The following is a 17,232-nucleotide window of genomic DNA, read 5'->3' as shown; positions in this document are numbered from 1 at the left end:
AAAAACTGCTGGAAAAATGCAGTTGTGTAGTAGTGATGGTGTTATGGATCATCGAGAGAGCCACAAGTGACCCGGGATTGCTCCTGAGCGCCGGAAACTGTTTGTTTACATCGTGGCTTTTGAACGGGATCACATTAATTTATTTTGAAGAATGAATTATTGTCTTACACTTTGTGTTTTTCGAGAACTCCAAATATATAAAAACGAAGTAAATATTTATGGAAGCTTTAAATTAGTAATAAACGGCAAGTTTTGCTATGTCTTTTAATATTTGAAATCAAGTAACTTTGTTCAAGAACTGAATTATGGTACCACAACCGAAATAATAACGAGTTTTAAATTTTGTTTGGAAACCACTTTGTCCTAAAATGGAGGCGTTCGGTAACCGAGGTTTCACTGTAGAAAAATCCCACAACAGAAAAAAAAAAAAATCTAAATAACTAACAGAAAAATCTAATAAATACATCATTTTTTTTTTCTTCATGGGATTTTCCAGTACCTTATAGAACCCCGGCTTCTTAATAAGAACAAATCTACCATAACACACAAAGATCAATATATTAATCATAAACCCATGGCTGGTGGCAGCTACTTTTAACTTTTAACAACCAAACAATCTAAAGTTGAAAACACAAACAAATGGAAGTAAACTAAGCATAACAAAATTACCATCCAACTTAATGATAATAATTGAAACTGAACTTTAATAGCTAAAGCTAAATGGAAAACCCCCTCCCCCGTGACACTGGTGGCTAGCGGTGGGATATCTGTTACCTAGAGTGAGGCTCCCTTAGTAGGAGAAAATGGGAAGAGTAAGTTTTGAGGGCCACAGTCAATTCTCCTATTATTTGAGTGTGTCAAGTAAATTTTTTTAGGGCACCAGGAGGTAAAGCCGATCCTTTTTTTTTTTTTCTTTTCTTTTTATGATAGACTAAATGAAATATTAAATTGGACCCAGTAGCTCCAATTTAATACCTCATTCCTAGCCAGCAAATACACCTATTATAGAAATTAAATCCACTGAAAATAATCGTGATGTAATTGTAGCTCTGGTGCTGGAAGAGCTGCAAGAATACCCAGACCTTGTAAGCCTAACCCAGTACAATAAAGTTAAGAATGGTATCAACAGGAAATTAGGGAGAAGATTGACACTAAATTCATTCAGTTTAACACAAGCACACATAAGAATGGAGTACATTTAACAAAAGGAGGGAAGAAGCCAATTGTTAAATGCATTAGTGAATATCTCTTGGATAATGAATCAGCATAAATGAGCGTTAGTGGTGGCTATATTACTCAATAATTTACTGCTGACACCGTCACAGTAACCAAAAGGAATCGAATCTTTGCCAGAAACTCAACAGTCACTGAACTCAACATCTACTTAGTCAAAATGGATCCCAGGAAGTCAAAACTTGAAACAGAGGAAACCCATCAGCCGACAAGGGAGGAATTGGAAAATAAAACCAGATAACAGGTGCTTTAAGCTGCGGAGCAACTTAAAGGACGTTCCCTCAGCGGCTGGGGGTTCACATTTTTAGACGCACTGCAGACCTGGTCATACAGAGCCTGCCTGCACACGCCACGCAAAGTGTCGTGCTGCAATGATGGTTGCGGCGAGTGACATGTTGCTATACATGACTCTGTGTTTTCTATATGTGGAGATTTATCTGCATTCTGACCACACTATCGTGTTCATGAGAGTTTTTCCTATTTAATGTAATAATATATTTCAACATTCAATTATTAACTGTTGAAAATAGCGAGCATAAGAAAACCTTTTATTTTTTTTTATTTTTTTATTTATTTATTTATTTATTTTTTTTTTTTTTACATTTTCATAGTTCAACTAATCGTAATATCATTTTCTTTTTTGTTTTGTCAAATTTTTACAATACATTTTGATTCTACAGTCACTTAGTCTAAAAATGTCAACCAAAACTGGCTATTCCGTATATTGAAGTGAATTATGGCATATGATTTGCGCATTTTGCGCACTCGGTAAGTCAAAATATGCAAAATACAGCAAAACGGTGGGTGCGACGAAGAAATGCTATATAATAATAAAAAAATAAATAAAAATTGTGCTGTCAAAAGTTACCCACTAGGAAGTGTTTCCGAGACTGAAATCGCAACTTTTACATGCGATGGACACCAAAAGGTGCTCCTCGCCAAATCATCGTTGTACCCTCCAGGGCCCAGGCAGAGCAGTGGGTTGTAGAGAAGTACGGTAACAAAATTAGAAGCCCCTCGCTCCGCTCGGAGAATAACTGGATTATATAGTATCATTGCTCACCAAAATAAGGTAATTGAAAACTTGATTAATAGAATGACCTCTCCATCCTAGGCTTCAGTCATGTCCCCCTCCTCTTCATTTTTAGTAAAACCTCAGGATATTCCAGAGTTTTTCTTACATGACTTAGAAGGGATGGAAGCAAAAGGAAAACTGCGCTTGTTCCTTGATAGAGTAGAACAAGTTAGCCCAGATGATGAGGTGAGAGCATAGATTGCCAAGACCAGACTCAGCCCTAAATTGCCCTTTTAGTACAAAACCAAGAGCAGAAAAATTTATATCTGATCTGAGATATCTTAAAAGCTTTCCTTCAAAATGAATTTGGCACTGAAATGAACTCTGACAGGGTATGGCAATAACTTGAAGAGCTACAATATGCTTGACTAACTAGTCCCTATTCCTTTAATCATAAATTTAGATGCTTGTATGCAGTAACAGAATCTTATTTTCCCAAAAAGTAATTCCTAGACAGAGACAAATCATCAAGAGGAAACTTTGTCATGGATTGATGCCAGAGGCCAAAGAAAAACTGGAGGTCTTTTTAGAAGAGACCTACCACCTCACTAAATTCAAAGATAGAGTGGAACATGAAAGGCAATTCCTGTTAGTCAAAGCTTCTTCAGAACTGTATACTGTAAGTAAGAGAGAGGAAGAGGTTCAAGAGAAGCCAACCTGTAATCAGGATGAATTACTAGCAGAAATTAAAGAAATGTCAATAAAAGGTAGAAGCCTTGATGAAAGAGGGCAGTAGGAAGTAGTGGTGCACCTATTGCCGGAGGAATACTCATGACACCCAGGAGCGTTGGGGACCACCAGAGACTAGATACTGTAGCTAACATGGGAAAATACCTCATCTACCATATTCATCATTGTAAACCAACGGCTAGTGCAGGCCTTAGTAGACACCAGTAGTGGCTATACCTTAATTCAGCAGTCGGCAACATGGAAACTACATTGTGAAATTAATAAAAGACATGCCACGCCCTTCCTGAAACGAGTAACAGGAACACCCTTAAGAATACTGGGTTCAGTGTAGTTGAACATAGGAGTAGGTAGAGAAGAGTATGCAAAAGGTGGATTCCCGTAGTTCCGAATAGCTATCTGAGTTCAGAGTCGTTGTTGAGTTGTGATGTTCTAGGAAGAGAAACTGACCTGGGACCATAAAGAACAAGCTCTTATATGGAAAAATGAGCTCTGTCTTATCAGTTTTGCCCAGAAAAGAGGACGAGTAAAGAGAGTCACTATCATTTCATAGGACCATTAATCTGCTCAGGGTTGACCAAAAGGTGAATCTGCCCCCTTACCAAACAAAATTCATTCCAATCAATATTAAGGAAAATCCAGGAACTACTTTAATTATCCATCCATAATACAATATACAATATCATTCCCGTTTTGTATCACAGTAAATGAGCAGCAACAAATTTATCTCCCCAGTGAAAATCCAAATAAAGGCCATACCAAAATTTTCCAAGGAATATTTTTAGGGTCTTATGAAGTAGAAGTGGTAGACAAGGTGAAGGTATTCTAAACTACTCCTATACAAAATGAATTAGTGCCACACATGGACCAAGCAGAAACTAAGAGCAGTAGAGAGGAAAGACTGAGACAGTTACTAACAATCCATCGACTGGAAACACCTAACCAAAACCCAAAAAGAGAATTTGAGCTCACTAGTTCTGAAATATAATATATTGTTCATTCTTGATTCAAATGATACTGGAACCTTTAACCTATCACCTGCAAAAATTAACATTTCCAACCCAACACCAGTAAAAGCACCCAGGTATAGATATCTAGCTGCTGCGAAAGAGATCATTGCGGAGATGCTGAAAGAAATGGAAGAGAAAAAGATTGTAGACCCATCAACAGCAGTGTGGCTTAGTCCCATAGTTTTAGTAAATAAACCTGATGGAACGAAAAGGATGTGCCTAGATTACAGGGCTGTAAATCAACATTTAGCAGCAGAGATTTACCCTCTACCACAGTTGGAAGAGTTAGTGGAAACAGTGGCAGGTCACATATATTATGCCACTCTAGATTTGAAAGAAGCTTATTTCCAGGTAACCTTACAAGAGGACAGCTGTGACGTCGCCACCTTCAGTGATGGCACTGCCTTGTATAAATTTAGGAAACTTCTGTTTGAACTTCCTTGTTCCCATCATTTTTTTTTTTTTTTCAAACAAATTGCTCAAATATTAGCCCCGCTAGTAAGAGAAGGCTGGATCAGAAATTACTTGGATGGGCCCATGTGGGCCCATGATTTTAATACCCTAACCACCAGATTAGATATACTATTCCAAACATTAACTGAGAGTGAAGCAAAATTCTTAAAGACACATTGTTTCAGAAAATGGATGTCATCCATCCAGACCCCACAAATGTAGAGGCAGTAGTGAAGATAAAACTTCCCACTAAAGTAAAAAAAAAAAAAAAAGCAAGGTGTTTCATTGGAATGTGCGGATTTTATCATAAACATATTAAAAATTTTGCCAAATTGCTGCCCACTCACTAGCTTGACCAAATCAAATGTGGAATTTAGATGGATCCAAGAGTGCCAACAATCTTTTGAAATCCTCAAAACTAAATTAGTAGAGGCCCCTGTGCTGGTAAGAGCAGATTTTTCTCCAAAAAAATAGTCACCACTGATGCAAGCAACACTCATGTGGGTGGAGTACTTAGTTAAATTCAAGATGATGGCCAAAGATGTGTTACTTGAGTTATTTGATGCAATATCTTCCTGCTGCAATATGTGTATGGGTAAACTGGACATGAAAATTACTGAGAAATCAGCAGATGTCAATATAGAAGTGACATGCAGGCCATGTGGATTTGTACAGTTTTCATCAGGCCCCAAGACAGGTGAACAACCAGACATTATAGAAAACAATGCAACCTTGGTTTGGTTGCCTTGTCAATGTTGGAAGGTTTAGGTTATGCTGGGTACTCTCTGCTATCATCAGCCTTATCCTTGAAACCACTTTATAGAACAGCTTATTATAAAAATGCTAAGTTCAAAAGAACTTGGATTTGGGCCCCTGACTGAAATTCAAAAGAAGCATCAAGAATTGCAAGATAAGGATAGGAAGAGGAAAGCTGAGACTCCATCAAGGCCAAAGCGATGTAGGATTGCTGCAGATAAGACTATAAAAGTGGAGGGTACTAAGAATGAGTGAAACACTCACTCTTTCTGGTGAGGAACATTAGTGGAGGGTGGGGAAGGGGCCCACCACTGGTTAATAAACACCCCCACCTGTCAAAGCTAATGTTCCGAAGACCCCCAGTGGTGAGGTAATTCCTACTGATAAAGGCCAAAAACAAATATGCTTGTAATTTCCTTGGATATTGAGATACAACAATGATTCTTTCAGGACCAAATGTCCTAAAGGCATAAAATAAGTGACCAAAGTTTGATGCATGTAGGAATTATACTTATTGAGTAATGACAAAAAAGGAAATGTTATCATTCAACATCCGTTTTCTCAAAATGTTTTTTTGCAGAAAAAATTCCCCAGATTTGTAATTTATGTAGGGAATTTTAATACTTAATAACTCCCATGTTATTCAACCATTTTTTAAGAAATTTATCAAAGCAAAAAGGCATTTTTTTAATTTGAATATTTTTTTACTAATTTTCCAAGAAAAACATTTACACCTTTTCTTATTTAATTCAGGAAAAATAGAAAAAAAAATCATTCATCTTATTCTCTTTGATGGAAAGTTTCGAAAAGAGTTATATTTTCAAGTCAAATACTCCATATACATGTTCTTAAGAGTAAAATACTGGGAGCTCTAAAAGTACACCTATAAAATGAGATTACAGAATACCACCAGTAACCAGGAGGGTACTTGACCCAGAACGTCTCCAAATCCATATCTTTGAAGTCTTCTGTACCTGTGGAGTTGAACTTCAACTTGAGGAACTCCTCCTGGACTTCATCAGCAACATCAGCTACCTCATATTGAAATGGGTTCCTGATGAACTTCCAGGCCTCACGCTTCTCATCTATATCTAGGAAGTATCTGATGAATTCTGCTTTCAGGTCACTTAGATGAGTGATTATTTGTTTCTTTAACTCAGTCAAGATTACGGTGAGCGACAGCACAATCCAAGTTCCTAAAACTGGCTCTACTTCGCTGCTGAATTGTACATTTCCAGAGATCATAAAGGCTCGAATGGTGTCATGACGCATGATGATGTTTTCCCTTGTAGTTTAAGGTTGACAGCATTTGAAAACAAGAGTTAGTAACGACAATACATCTGCTTTATTTCATAAACTTATCTTTATAGTACTGCCCCACGCTCTTGTCAAGAAAATAGCACATAACTGGAAAAATGTATACTTTTCACCTGAGGCTTGGGCCCCCCCTGGAAATCACTCACGCCCTCCTAGGGGGGCGCGCCCCCCAGGTTAAGAACTTCTAACTTAGACAATTACAGAGGGGGGAGGATAATGGAGAGTGAATACTTGGAGGGAGGTCAGATTCCAAATAAATGCTAGTCCCGGACAACCCTCTCCCAATTTACCATATATGATGATTTATTGTATTATGTAACAAAACCAAGGGATAGCAGTGTAAATTTCAATCTGGTAATTCCAAAGTGCCTTAAAAAGGAAGCCCTTAAATTTGCACGTGCAAAGTCCACCCCTTCTCATTAAATAAATAAATAAATAAATAAAGTGAATGAATGAATCAATTAATAGTAATAATAATAATAACTAAATGACAAAGGGAATGTTACATCCCTCCCTCTGTAGGCAACAATGTCAATCAGTCTGACGAAAAAAGCCAGAAGCCGACCAAGTGATAAGGGAGACACAAGAGAAAATGTAAAGCCGTTATAGGCAAATTGCAAACCGGGGTGGAAAGAATGAAAGTGTGGAAGTGAACACTCTACTGTGGGTAAGAAATGAAATTTCCTTGCCGGGTACATGTAAAAAACTCAACATAAAATGAATCAGTCCATACCGTGTAGTAGAAGTGTTGAGGGACGGCAGCGCTTGTCCTTACAAATTTGCTTAATGGACAGACTATGCAGTGCCATGCTGAAAAAATAAAACCATATTGGGGGAGGGATTAGTGGGTGATGGAATCCCAAGAAATTAAAGTGCCAGAGACTCAGCAAAAAGAAGTACCTGCCTGAATAAGATCTCCAAGGAGATATGTAGAGGAGTGCAATGTTAGTCTTAACATGTAGGAGTAGATGGTGGTGGGTGTTAGGTTAGGGTGATTCTCAGCAGATGTGAGGTGACGTGAGGTGGTCTATATAAAGCCAACCCCAGGTCGAAGATGACAGTGGCTAACAGACTATTATTGTGAGAGGTATGTACGTCACATTGTCCCGAGAATCTTGCATTGTTTATAAACTTTGTTCATGTGAAAATAACTATTTGAGTCAGAGATAAAATAATTATTTAACTAGGTGGCTAGCCGAGTATCATTGTGACAGAGAGAAGACCATGTTTTTTTCCTAACCAGATATCAGTTTTTAGGGAAATAACTTCAGGATGTAAACCTAAACTCAGGATAGATAAGTGAAATTCTCTTTCGATTATGTATCAGTCATTACATCAGTGATACCTCTTTTATTACCATATTACCAAGTGTAATCGGATTTAATATGAGCCAATTAGCTCCTCCATGTCCACATCTTCGTTTTTCCAATGTTTAGTTTTTGTTTGAGACTAGCCACAGAGGATGTGGCCACATGTTCGGGTAAACTATTCCATACATTCACTACTGGCAAAAATAAATAAATAAATAAAATAAATAAATAACTTACTCCTCATGACGTTTATTTCTATTTTTTTTTTCAACTTAAGTTGGTAGATAATAAACAAAAATTTACTAAACAAGTACAATCTATTGTGGACAAAGCAAATTCCACACTCGGGCTCATCAAGAGGCCCTTTGAAGAACTTGACAAAGGTACCTTTTTATTGTTTTATAAATCATTAGTCAGAAGCATAATCGTGTTCAGGCATGGTCTCCCTACCTCAAGAAAGATGAATCAAGTTTGGAAGGTTTTTTTTTTTTTCCGCAGGAGGGTCACCGGCCAAGGGTAACTAAAAATCTAATAAAAAAAATAAAAAAAAAGCCCACTGAGATCCCGGACCCTGATTAGGGTCCAAAGCGGTAGTCAAAAATTGAAGGATAGGTGTCTCGAAACCTCCCTCTTGAAGGAATTCAAGTCATAGGAATGTGGAAATACAGAAGTAGGCAGGGAGTTTCAGAGTTTGCCAGAGAAAGGGATGAATTATTGAGAATACTGGTTAACTCTTGCATTAGAGAGGTGGACAGAATAGGGGTGAGAGAAAAATTAAAGTCTTGTGCAACAAGGCCGCAGGAGGAGGGGAGGCATGCAGCTAGCAAGATCAGAAGAGCAATTAGCATGAAAATAGCGGTAGAAGATAGCTAGAGATGCAACATTGCAGCAGTGAGAAAGAGGCTGAAGACAGTCAGTTAGAGGAGAGGAGTCGATGAGACGAAAAGCTTTTGATTCCACCCTGTCTAAAAGAGCGTTATGAGTGGAACTCCCCAGGCATGTGAAGCATACTCCATACATAGACAGATAAGGCCCTTGTACAGAGTTAGCTAGAGGGTTAAAAAAAACTGGCAGAGACATCTCAGAACACCTAACTTCATAGAAGCTGTTTTAGCTAGAAATGAGATGTGAAGTTTCCAGTTTAGATTATAAGAAAGGGATAGACCAAGGATGGATAGACCAAGGATGTTCAGTGTAGAAGAGGGGGACAGTTGAGTGTCGCTGAAGAAGACAGGATAGTTGTCTGGAAGGTTGTGTCTAGTTGATAGATGGAGGAATTGAGTTTTTGAGGCATTGAACAATGTAAAGTTTGCTCTGCCCTAGTTAGAAATTTTAGAGAGATCAGAAGTCAGGCGTTCTGTGGCTTCCCTACTTAAGTTGTTTACTTCTCGAAGGGTTGGACATCTATGAAAAGACGTGGAAAAGTCCAGGATGGTATCATCAGCGTAGGAGTGGATGGGACAAGAAGTTTGGTTTAGAAAATCATTGCTGAATAATAGGAAGAGTTGGTGACAGGACAGAACCCTGAGGAACACCACTGTTAATAGATTTAGAAGAACTGTGACTGTCTGCCACAGCAGCAATAGAACGGTAAGAAAGAGAAAAGGATAGAAGCCGTAGGAGGATAGTTTGGAAATCAAAGCTTTGTGCCAGACTGTCAAAAGCTTTTGATATGTCCAAGGCAACAGCAAAAGTTTCACCAAAATCTCTAAAAGAGGATGACCAAGACTCAGTAAGGAAAGCCAGATCACCAGTAGAGCGGCCTTGATGGAACCCATACTGGCGATTAGATAGAAGGCTGTGAAGTGATAGATGTTTAAGAATCTTCCGGTTGAGTATAGATTAAAAAAACTTTAGATAGGAAGAAAATTAAAGCAATAGGACGGTAGTTTGAGGGATTAGAACGGTCACCCTTTTTAGGAACAGGCTGAATGTAGGCAAACTTTCAACAAGAAGGAAAGGTATATGATGACAGACAGAGTTTAAAGAGTTTGACTAGGCAAGGTGCAAGCACGGAGGAGCAGATTCGGAGAACAATAGGAGGGACCCCATCAGATCCATAAGCCTTTCGAGGGTTTAGGACAGCGAGGGCATGGAAAACATCATTGCAAAGAATTTTAATAGGTAGCATGAAGTAGTCAGAGGGTGGAGGAGAGGAAGGCACAAGCCCTGAATCGTCCAAGGTAGAGTTTTTAGCAAAGGTTTGAGCGAAGAATTCAGTTTTAGAGATAGATGTGATAGCAGTGGTGCCATCTGGTTGAAATAAAGGAGGGAAGGAAGAAGAAGCAAAGTTATTGTAGAAGTTTTTGGCTAGATGCCAGAAGTCACGAGGGTAGTTAGATCTTGAAAGAAAAAGAGTGCAGAGATGTGCAGAGAAACTAGTACCTGCACTAAGAGAGAAATAATCCTGAAAGACTTGAGGCCTTAGGACCAACAACACTTCACCAGAGAAGACCGAGGGGAGATATAATTAAGACGTATAGGTTGCTACATGGAATAAAAGATACTGCCCAGCATCAGCTTTCTATGATCAATATCTTTTATTCCATGAGACTTGTACCTCTCAATTATATCTCCCTTCAGTGTTCTCTGGAGAAGTATTGTTAGTCCTAAGGGCTAAAGTCTTTCAGGATAACTTGTCTCTCTCAGTGAAGGTACTAATTTGGTTGCACGTCTCTGTACTCCTTCCAAACGCTATTGATCTTTTTTGAAATAGGGAGACCATGCCTGAACATAATTTTGCTTCTGACTAACGATTTATAAAACAATAAAGAGATATCTTTGTCAAGTTCTTCAAAAGACCTTTTAAATAGCTCGAGAGTGAAATTTGTCTTGTTCACAACAGACCGTACTTCTTCACCGCCTTTTAGTTTATTTATTAGAACTCCAAAATCTTTCTCAGCATTGGTTTCTTCCAAGATTAATCTGTTTTCAGGATTTTCTGAGGATACCATTGTGTACGTAAACTTTCTATTCCCAATTCCTAGGTGCATTCTCTTACATTTGCAGTTGGTTAAGTTCATTAATCAGTTTTCTGACCATGTAGAATAGAGATGGTTAATATCATTTTGCAGGCTTACTCTGTCCTTATTTTCTTTGACTCGGCAATATATTTTTGCATCATCCGCAAAAAGTTTACTTTTGTTATTTGCGTTGTCAGGTATGTCATTAACAAATATGAGAAAAAATAGGTCCTGAGATTGAGCCCTGCGCTACACCACTCCTTACATCTAGCAATTCGGACAAGTTTTTCTAAAGCAAACTCTTTGTTTACGATTATGTAGGAATGCCCCTATCCAATTCAGAATCTGACCCCTAGCTCCATATTTCTCAAGTTTAAGTAACAGCCTCTTGTGTGATACTGTATCAGATGTGTTTTTGAGATCTAAATACGAGTACAGCACATCAACACCATCACCCAAATTCAACATTTGTGTCCAATCTTCTAAAACCTCCAGTAAATTCGTGAAGCACGAACGTTCATTCCTTAACCCATATTGACCTTCATTCATGAGTTTGTTCATTTTCAGGTGCTCCACTAAAGCTTCTCTCAAAATCTTTTCCATGACCCTACATACTTGGCTAGTGAGACTTACTAACTTATAGTTGCCCGGATCTGATTTGGATCCTTTCTTAAATATTGTTTTACACTATTTGTCATCTTCCAGTCTTGTGGTATTTTACCTTCTTCAAGAGTTTTACAAGAAATAATTCTCGGAGGCATTTTGTTCACATCAACAGTGTTTTTCAAAATGCAGGTACTGGTTCTATCTGGACCATTTGCTTTATTTGGATCAAGTTTCTCGAGGATTGTTTTGACTTTCATTGGGTCAACTTCTAAGTGTGTTAATTTAGTGTTAATCTTCGAGTTAAAGACAGAGAGATAACTTAATTTCATTCTATCTAACCAGAAAAAATGTGTTAAGTAAGTTTGCGACTTTATCAGATTTTGTTACTGTACTATCAGGCGTCTTCAAATTTCCAATTCCAGACTTTACTTTTAGTTTGCTTTTTGCAAATGGTTTCGGGATTTTAGCTGCTTCCTTAACGATTCTTCTTTCATACTCTCTTTCTGCGTATCGGTATTTTTTTTTTTTTTTTTTTTTTGCCTTGTCTCATTCTTTTATGTAACTTATACCTCTGGGAATTTTTCAAGAAACCTTTTCTATGCAAAGTATTTCTTTTTCTTAGCTCTTGATGATTTAGCATTCATCCACGGTGGCTTGCTGTATCTACTTTTTCTAGCTTTTCATCTAGTATACATTCATTATAGAATTTATACATTTTCTGTTTGTATATCTCCCACATCTCTTCTACTGTCTTTCCATCAAGTCCTTGGTTCCACTCCATCTCCCTTACCAGTTTTCTTTCTTTTTTTTTCAAAATCTCCCTTATAATAAAAAAAAATGTAGTCTGGAAACACAGTATATTCATCATTAGTATCCATTTTCTTCTCAGTGTAGCAGGCATATTCAAAATTCAAACCATAGTCATTTTTCCTAATGGACTTTCCACTTTCAAATCATTCACATTATCCTCTGAAGTAATAATCAAATCAAGGGTAGAAGACTGGTCGTTTCTAAATTTTATAGTGATGAGTATATGTTGGCTAAGAAAAGTCTCTAAGACACTCCACAAATTTATAAGGTATAGTTTCCTCACTGTCCCTAACAGTATCATTAAGCCAGTTTATTCCTGGTAAATTAAAATCCTCCATCATAAGGATATAACTAGTGTTGAATCCTTTTGCCAAGTTTCAGTAGCTTCAATAACTATAATTCGCTTTTCTACTGCTCGTGCTCCTATATATACATCCCACAAGTATCTTGTTTTCATTTAGGTCAATATAGCACCAAATATGATCATTAAAACTCTTCTTTCAAGGATCGTTTTTCACATAAATGGAAGTTATTATATATATATATATATATATATATATATATATATATATATATATATATATATATATATATATATATATATATATATATATATATATATATATATATATATATATATATATATATATATATATATATATTTTTTTTTTTTATTTATTTATTTTTTTATGTACATACAGGACAACCCCACTATTTCTAAGTAAAAACTCGACCAGCTTTAGTGTAGTGACATACTAGACGCGGAAAACCGTTGCCGCGCGCGGCAGCGGTGAAAAAAAAAACCGCCAGCAGATGTTATCCTATGGGACCTGACATACTAGAGAAACCGACGCCGCGCGCGGTCGCGGTTGCCGCTGTCTGATTTTTTTCTGCTGCAAATGTTGGCGGGAAAAGCCGGTCGCGGTTTTCAGAGTCAACACATGTTAAACTATGGCTACTGACATACTATGCCGCGCGCGGCGGCGGGAAAACACTAATCTTCTCTGGTATATATATATTTCTACTAATGTAAGTATGTTGAAAATCTCAATGTATCACTTCTATTATTTCCTTATATTTTCATTGCCTCACTATTAATACAAATCTCACCAATATGGGTAGAAGTGACTTTAAACTAACAAGATAATACTATCATTAAGTAATATTATAATTCCAAAGTTGGCAACCCTGCCTATGATGACTTTGATCTGCAGTAGCTTTGAAGCATTCATCAGGTGCACTTTGTTTCTCGCTCACACTCCTGTTTGTTTTTCAGAAATAATATACAGATATCAATTGTGAACTTTTTGAATATGTCTGCGGAAGTGATTATTTCTATGGTAGAGCAACAGCCTGCTATCTGGGACAAGGGTTGTGATCAGTATAAAGATAGAATGGCAAAAGATAAAGCCTGGATAACTGTAGCTAATGGCGTCTACGAAGAATGGGGATCCCTCAGCAAGGAAGAACAAACTAAGAAAAGTAAGTATCAGCATTTATTTACATTTTCAGAGGTACAATTATTTCAATACTGGTATTTGTCTTGAAATGGAACAACACCCACTCCAACAAAGTAGTCAGCAAAATAATCCCGAACTTGAATTCCTGAAACACGAGGAGCCGGCCCGGTGTTAGTGACATCACAGAATGGGGACTCCGCAGCTTCGTCATAATAATTGACTCCATCCTTTCGTCTGACGAAATTGTGTAATATACAACATGCTTTGACAATAGAATCTATAAAATCAGGTGCAACCATGATCGGTTTGTGAAAAATCTGCCACTTATTCGCCAATAAACCAAATGCGTGCTCCACTGAACGTCTAGCCCTTGAATGTCTGTAATTATAAACTCGTTTACGATAATCAAGTTCCCGCTGAGGGAAGGGTCGCAAAAGGTTGGTATGCACTTTGAAGGCTTCATCTCCAATAAAAACAAATGGTTGGGGGTCATCATTAGTGCCAGGTAAGAGCTTAGGTTGTGGGATATTGAGTTGTTCCGAGTATAACTTTGATCCGAAAGCACTGTTTCGAAAAACAGTAGAATCACCTTCTTGGCCGTACGACCCCACGTCGATAGAGACAAATCGAAGGTTAGCGTCAGCAACAGCCATTAGAACCACTGAAAAAAATTTTTTGTAGTTGAAGAATTTTGAACCAGAACTGCGAGGCTTCATACAACGAATGTGTTTACCATCAATGGCTCCCAAACAATTGGGGAAATTAGTTTTCTTTTCAAAAGCCTCAGCAATGTTATACCATTCTTCAGTAGTTACTTCGGGCATTTCAATATCTTTCAAAAGAATCCAGATTGCTTCACATGTATCAAAAACTATCTTAGCAATGGTACTTCTTCCATTATGGAATTCAAATTGAAGAGCCGTGAAGGAATTCCTCGTAGTCAGGTATCTGCGGAAGAACAGAAGAGGGTATAAAAATTTCTCCCTCAGCCAACAGGTATTATAATACGTGAAAATATTTTTGGGAAAAATTACAGAAGAGTTACTCACCCAAACTTTGAACCTAACCTAATCAACCTGCTGTAACATTTTCATTGGGGCTTGTGGGCGTATATAAGTGTACTCTTTGAATGTAAATTTACACTTTTTATGAAAACATCGTATTCGTGTTTTATACTCAAACTGAATTTTGATTCCTTACAGTGAACGATATTAAGCTCAAATGGAAGAACATGAGGGATTCAATGTTCAAATCCCTTCAAACAAAGAGTGGAGACTGTGCCTCAAAGAAAAAAAATACGTCCATTTTGAAGCTCTGACGTTCCTTCGTACCAGCGCCGAAAAAAGAAGGTAAACTCTAGAGTCTAGAGTCTAGATGAGAAGCATACTATTTAAGATGCTTCTAACTAGGAGGGCCTCCTGTATATCTAATTCTTTATATGAGTAGAGATTGCCGGGTATTACTTTGCATAATTGTTTCTTTACAGTACAAGTGGCAACTACGAAGATGACAACAGGGCTGATCCAGATCCTGATGAGTCCGCGATTCTGGATGATGAAGACGATTCATTAATGTCAACCTCGTCCATCGACCTTCCTGAAAGCCGCCGAAAGGGGGTCTTCAAAAAACCAAGCCAGCCATCAAAGATAACCCCTTTTCAGGCATCCCTCATTAGCAGCCTGGACCAGGCAACAAAGACACTTCAGTCGCCAAAGAACGATCCAGAAGATGCAGACAAGTCGTACTTGATGTCCCTACTCCCAGATTACAAAAACCTAACTACAGCAAAAAAGTGGGAATTTCGGACATACGTAGCCAATTTTTTCCAAAATGTGTATTTAACCTCTCCTCCGACAACCTCGCAACAATTCTACTCACAAAACTATTACCAACCTCAGTGGCGTGGAGGAGATCAACAACAATTTTGGTCAAATACTAATACTTCTTATTCAGCAAGTTAATCTCCGACAGGTTCTGTGGCGAGTCCTTGCATCCCCTCACCCAATCCATAGTGAATAAAAAATGGTAAAAAATTCAGTTCTAATAATTTTGGCTATCAACAAAAGATGTATTACATTTGCGTATAAAATGCAGCCATTTCAGCTAACTTTTTTTTATGTGAAGCAGGTCAAGGAATTTCAAGTTTTGAATTATCAGTTTCTTGAAATTTATGATGTAAAGAATAATTTTATGTTGTTTTTATTTGATAGCATATCAATTCAATGAACCGAGTGGATAAAAGCCTTTCTTTCTTATGTCTGATGTTACACTTCTTGTTTCTTCAAATAAACGGTATTGAAAGCCATGTTATTTTGTTTTATCCAATTTCTACGTAAAATTAATCTGGCTATAATGTATTCTCCTACTCAAAAAGCTATAGTATCAACTAAATATTTACAATTTGTTTACATATAAATATCCTTATCTGAGGATGATGGTCAACCTTTTCTCTGCAGATATTGGCTTTCCAAAAGAAGTTTCTGTCTTCGTGATTGCAGGACGTAGCACTTCGAGCAGGTGATCAAAGGTTGATATTGTCATTCGGTAGTAGGTGAAGAATTTATCGTTGTGGTTTCTAATATTTGCGTAGAAACGAGGGAAAGGATCTCGGCCACGGTTATAGGGGTGAACGGAGCAGGTCCGGGCACGTCCAGGAGCATCCAGTAAACCTTCGCTTTCAGCAGCGCACAAAGTTGCAATTTTAAAGAAATTTGCCACATCCATCCTCCGCTGATGTCCGAACAACACTGAACTGCACTGGAGGTCGGTTTGCCGCTCATAGTATGTCAGGTTCAAACTTTCGCGGAAACCGCTACAGCACACGGCATAGTATGTCACTACACTTATATATATAGTTACATAAACTTAGCAACTTGTTTCAATTTCTCACCAGGACTCTGTTATAGCAATTATGTTTTGGCTTACTTCAAATATACTTCTGTTATACTTACTTCTGTTATAGCAATTATGTTTAGGCTTTCTTCAAATTCTGCCAATTTATTTGCTAAACTTTATGCATCAGTATAAAGATCGACATCCTAATCTATTTATTTAACCTATATTTATGTCGACTATATGTGTTTCATGAAGTTGAATTTCAAGTGGCTGGAGATGTAGTACAGCGGATGAAATTAGTTTCCCAGAGAAACTATTTTATTACCCCTTATATCCACGTTTCTCTCTCCCTTGTTCTTCCGCTCCTTTAACTTATCTCTCAGTAGCTTTTGTTCCTCTCTCTCTGAGATGGGCTTATGTCATGAGGACTTTGTGCACTTGCTTCTTTTTTTTGCCGAGTCTAAAAAGAGACTTCACTTCTACTGGCTCTTCAAAATTCATGCATCTCACAACTAGATCCTGAAACTTTTTGAGGTCCTCTTCTTTTCTTGTAATAGGGAAATCAGATAACTAAATTGCGTCTGGGGGGATTTTTGAAAATCCCTCAAATGTCCGGAATTTCACCTTCCATCATTACTAACTGTTAAAAAATCACATTTATTAAATTTCCTTGGGTTGAAATGATGAGAGAGAGAGAGAGAGAGAGAGAGAGAGAGA

The 17,232-nt window shown here is 37.6% G+C and overlaps 1 protein-coding gene and 1 long non-coding RNA gene across 2 annotated transcripts; one reads left to right on the top strand and one right to left on the bottom strand.

The window, feature by feature from the left end:
- Positions 1-3,390: 3,390 nt before the first annotated feature.
- Positions 3,391-6,486, bottom strand: LOC135100118 (uncharacterized). Its single transcript, XM_064003081.1, has 3 exons — positions 6,143-6,486; positions 5,547-5,675; positions 3,391-3,445 (listed from the first exon to the last, which is right to left on the bottom strand). The coding sequence occupies exons 1-3, from the start codon at positions 6,484-6,486 to the stop codon at positions 3,391-3,393; spliced, it is 528 nt and encodes a 175-aa protein (XP_063859151.1).
- Positions 6,487-12,989: 6,503 nt separating this feature from the next.
- On the top strand, positions 12,990-15,949 carry LOC135097369 (uncharacterized). The gene is made up of 3 exons (XR_010265624.1): positions 12,990-13,702; positions 14,883-15,029; positions 15,167-15,949. It is a non-coding gene; the product is annotated as an uncharacterized LOC135097369 (long non-coding RNA).
- Positions 15,950-17,232: the final 1,283 nt, after the last annotated feature.

This window comes from Scylla paramamosain, chromosome 4, assembly GCF_035594125.1.
Source record: "Scylla paramamosain isolate STU-SP2022 chromosome 4, ASM3559412v1, whole genome shotgun sequence".
NCBI lineage: Eukaryota > Metazoa > Arthropoda > Malacostraca > Decapoda > Portunidae > Scylla > Scylla paramamosain.
Note: the sequence above shows the minus strand (reverse complement) of the source record. Positions and strands in the feature narration are given on the sequence as shown.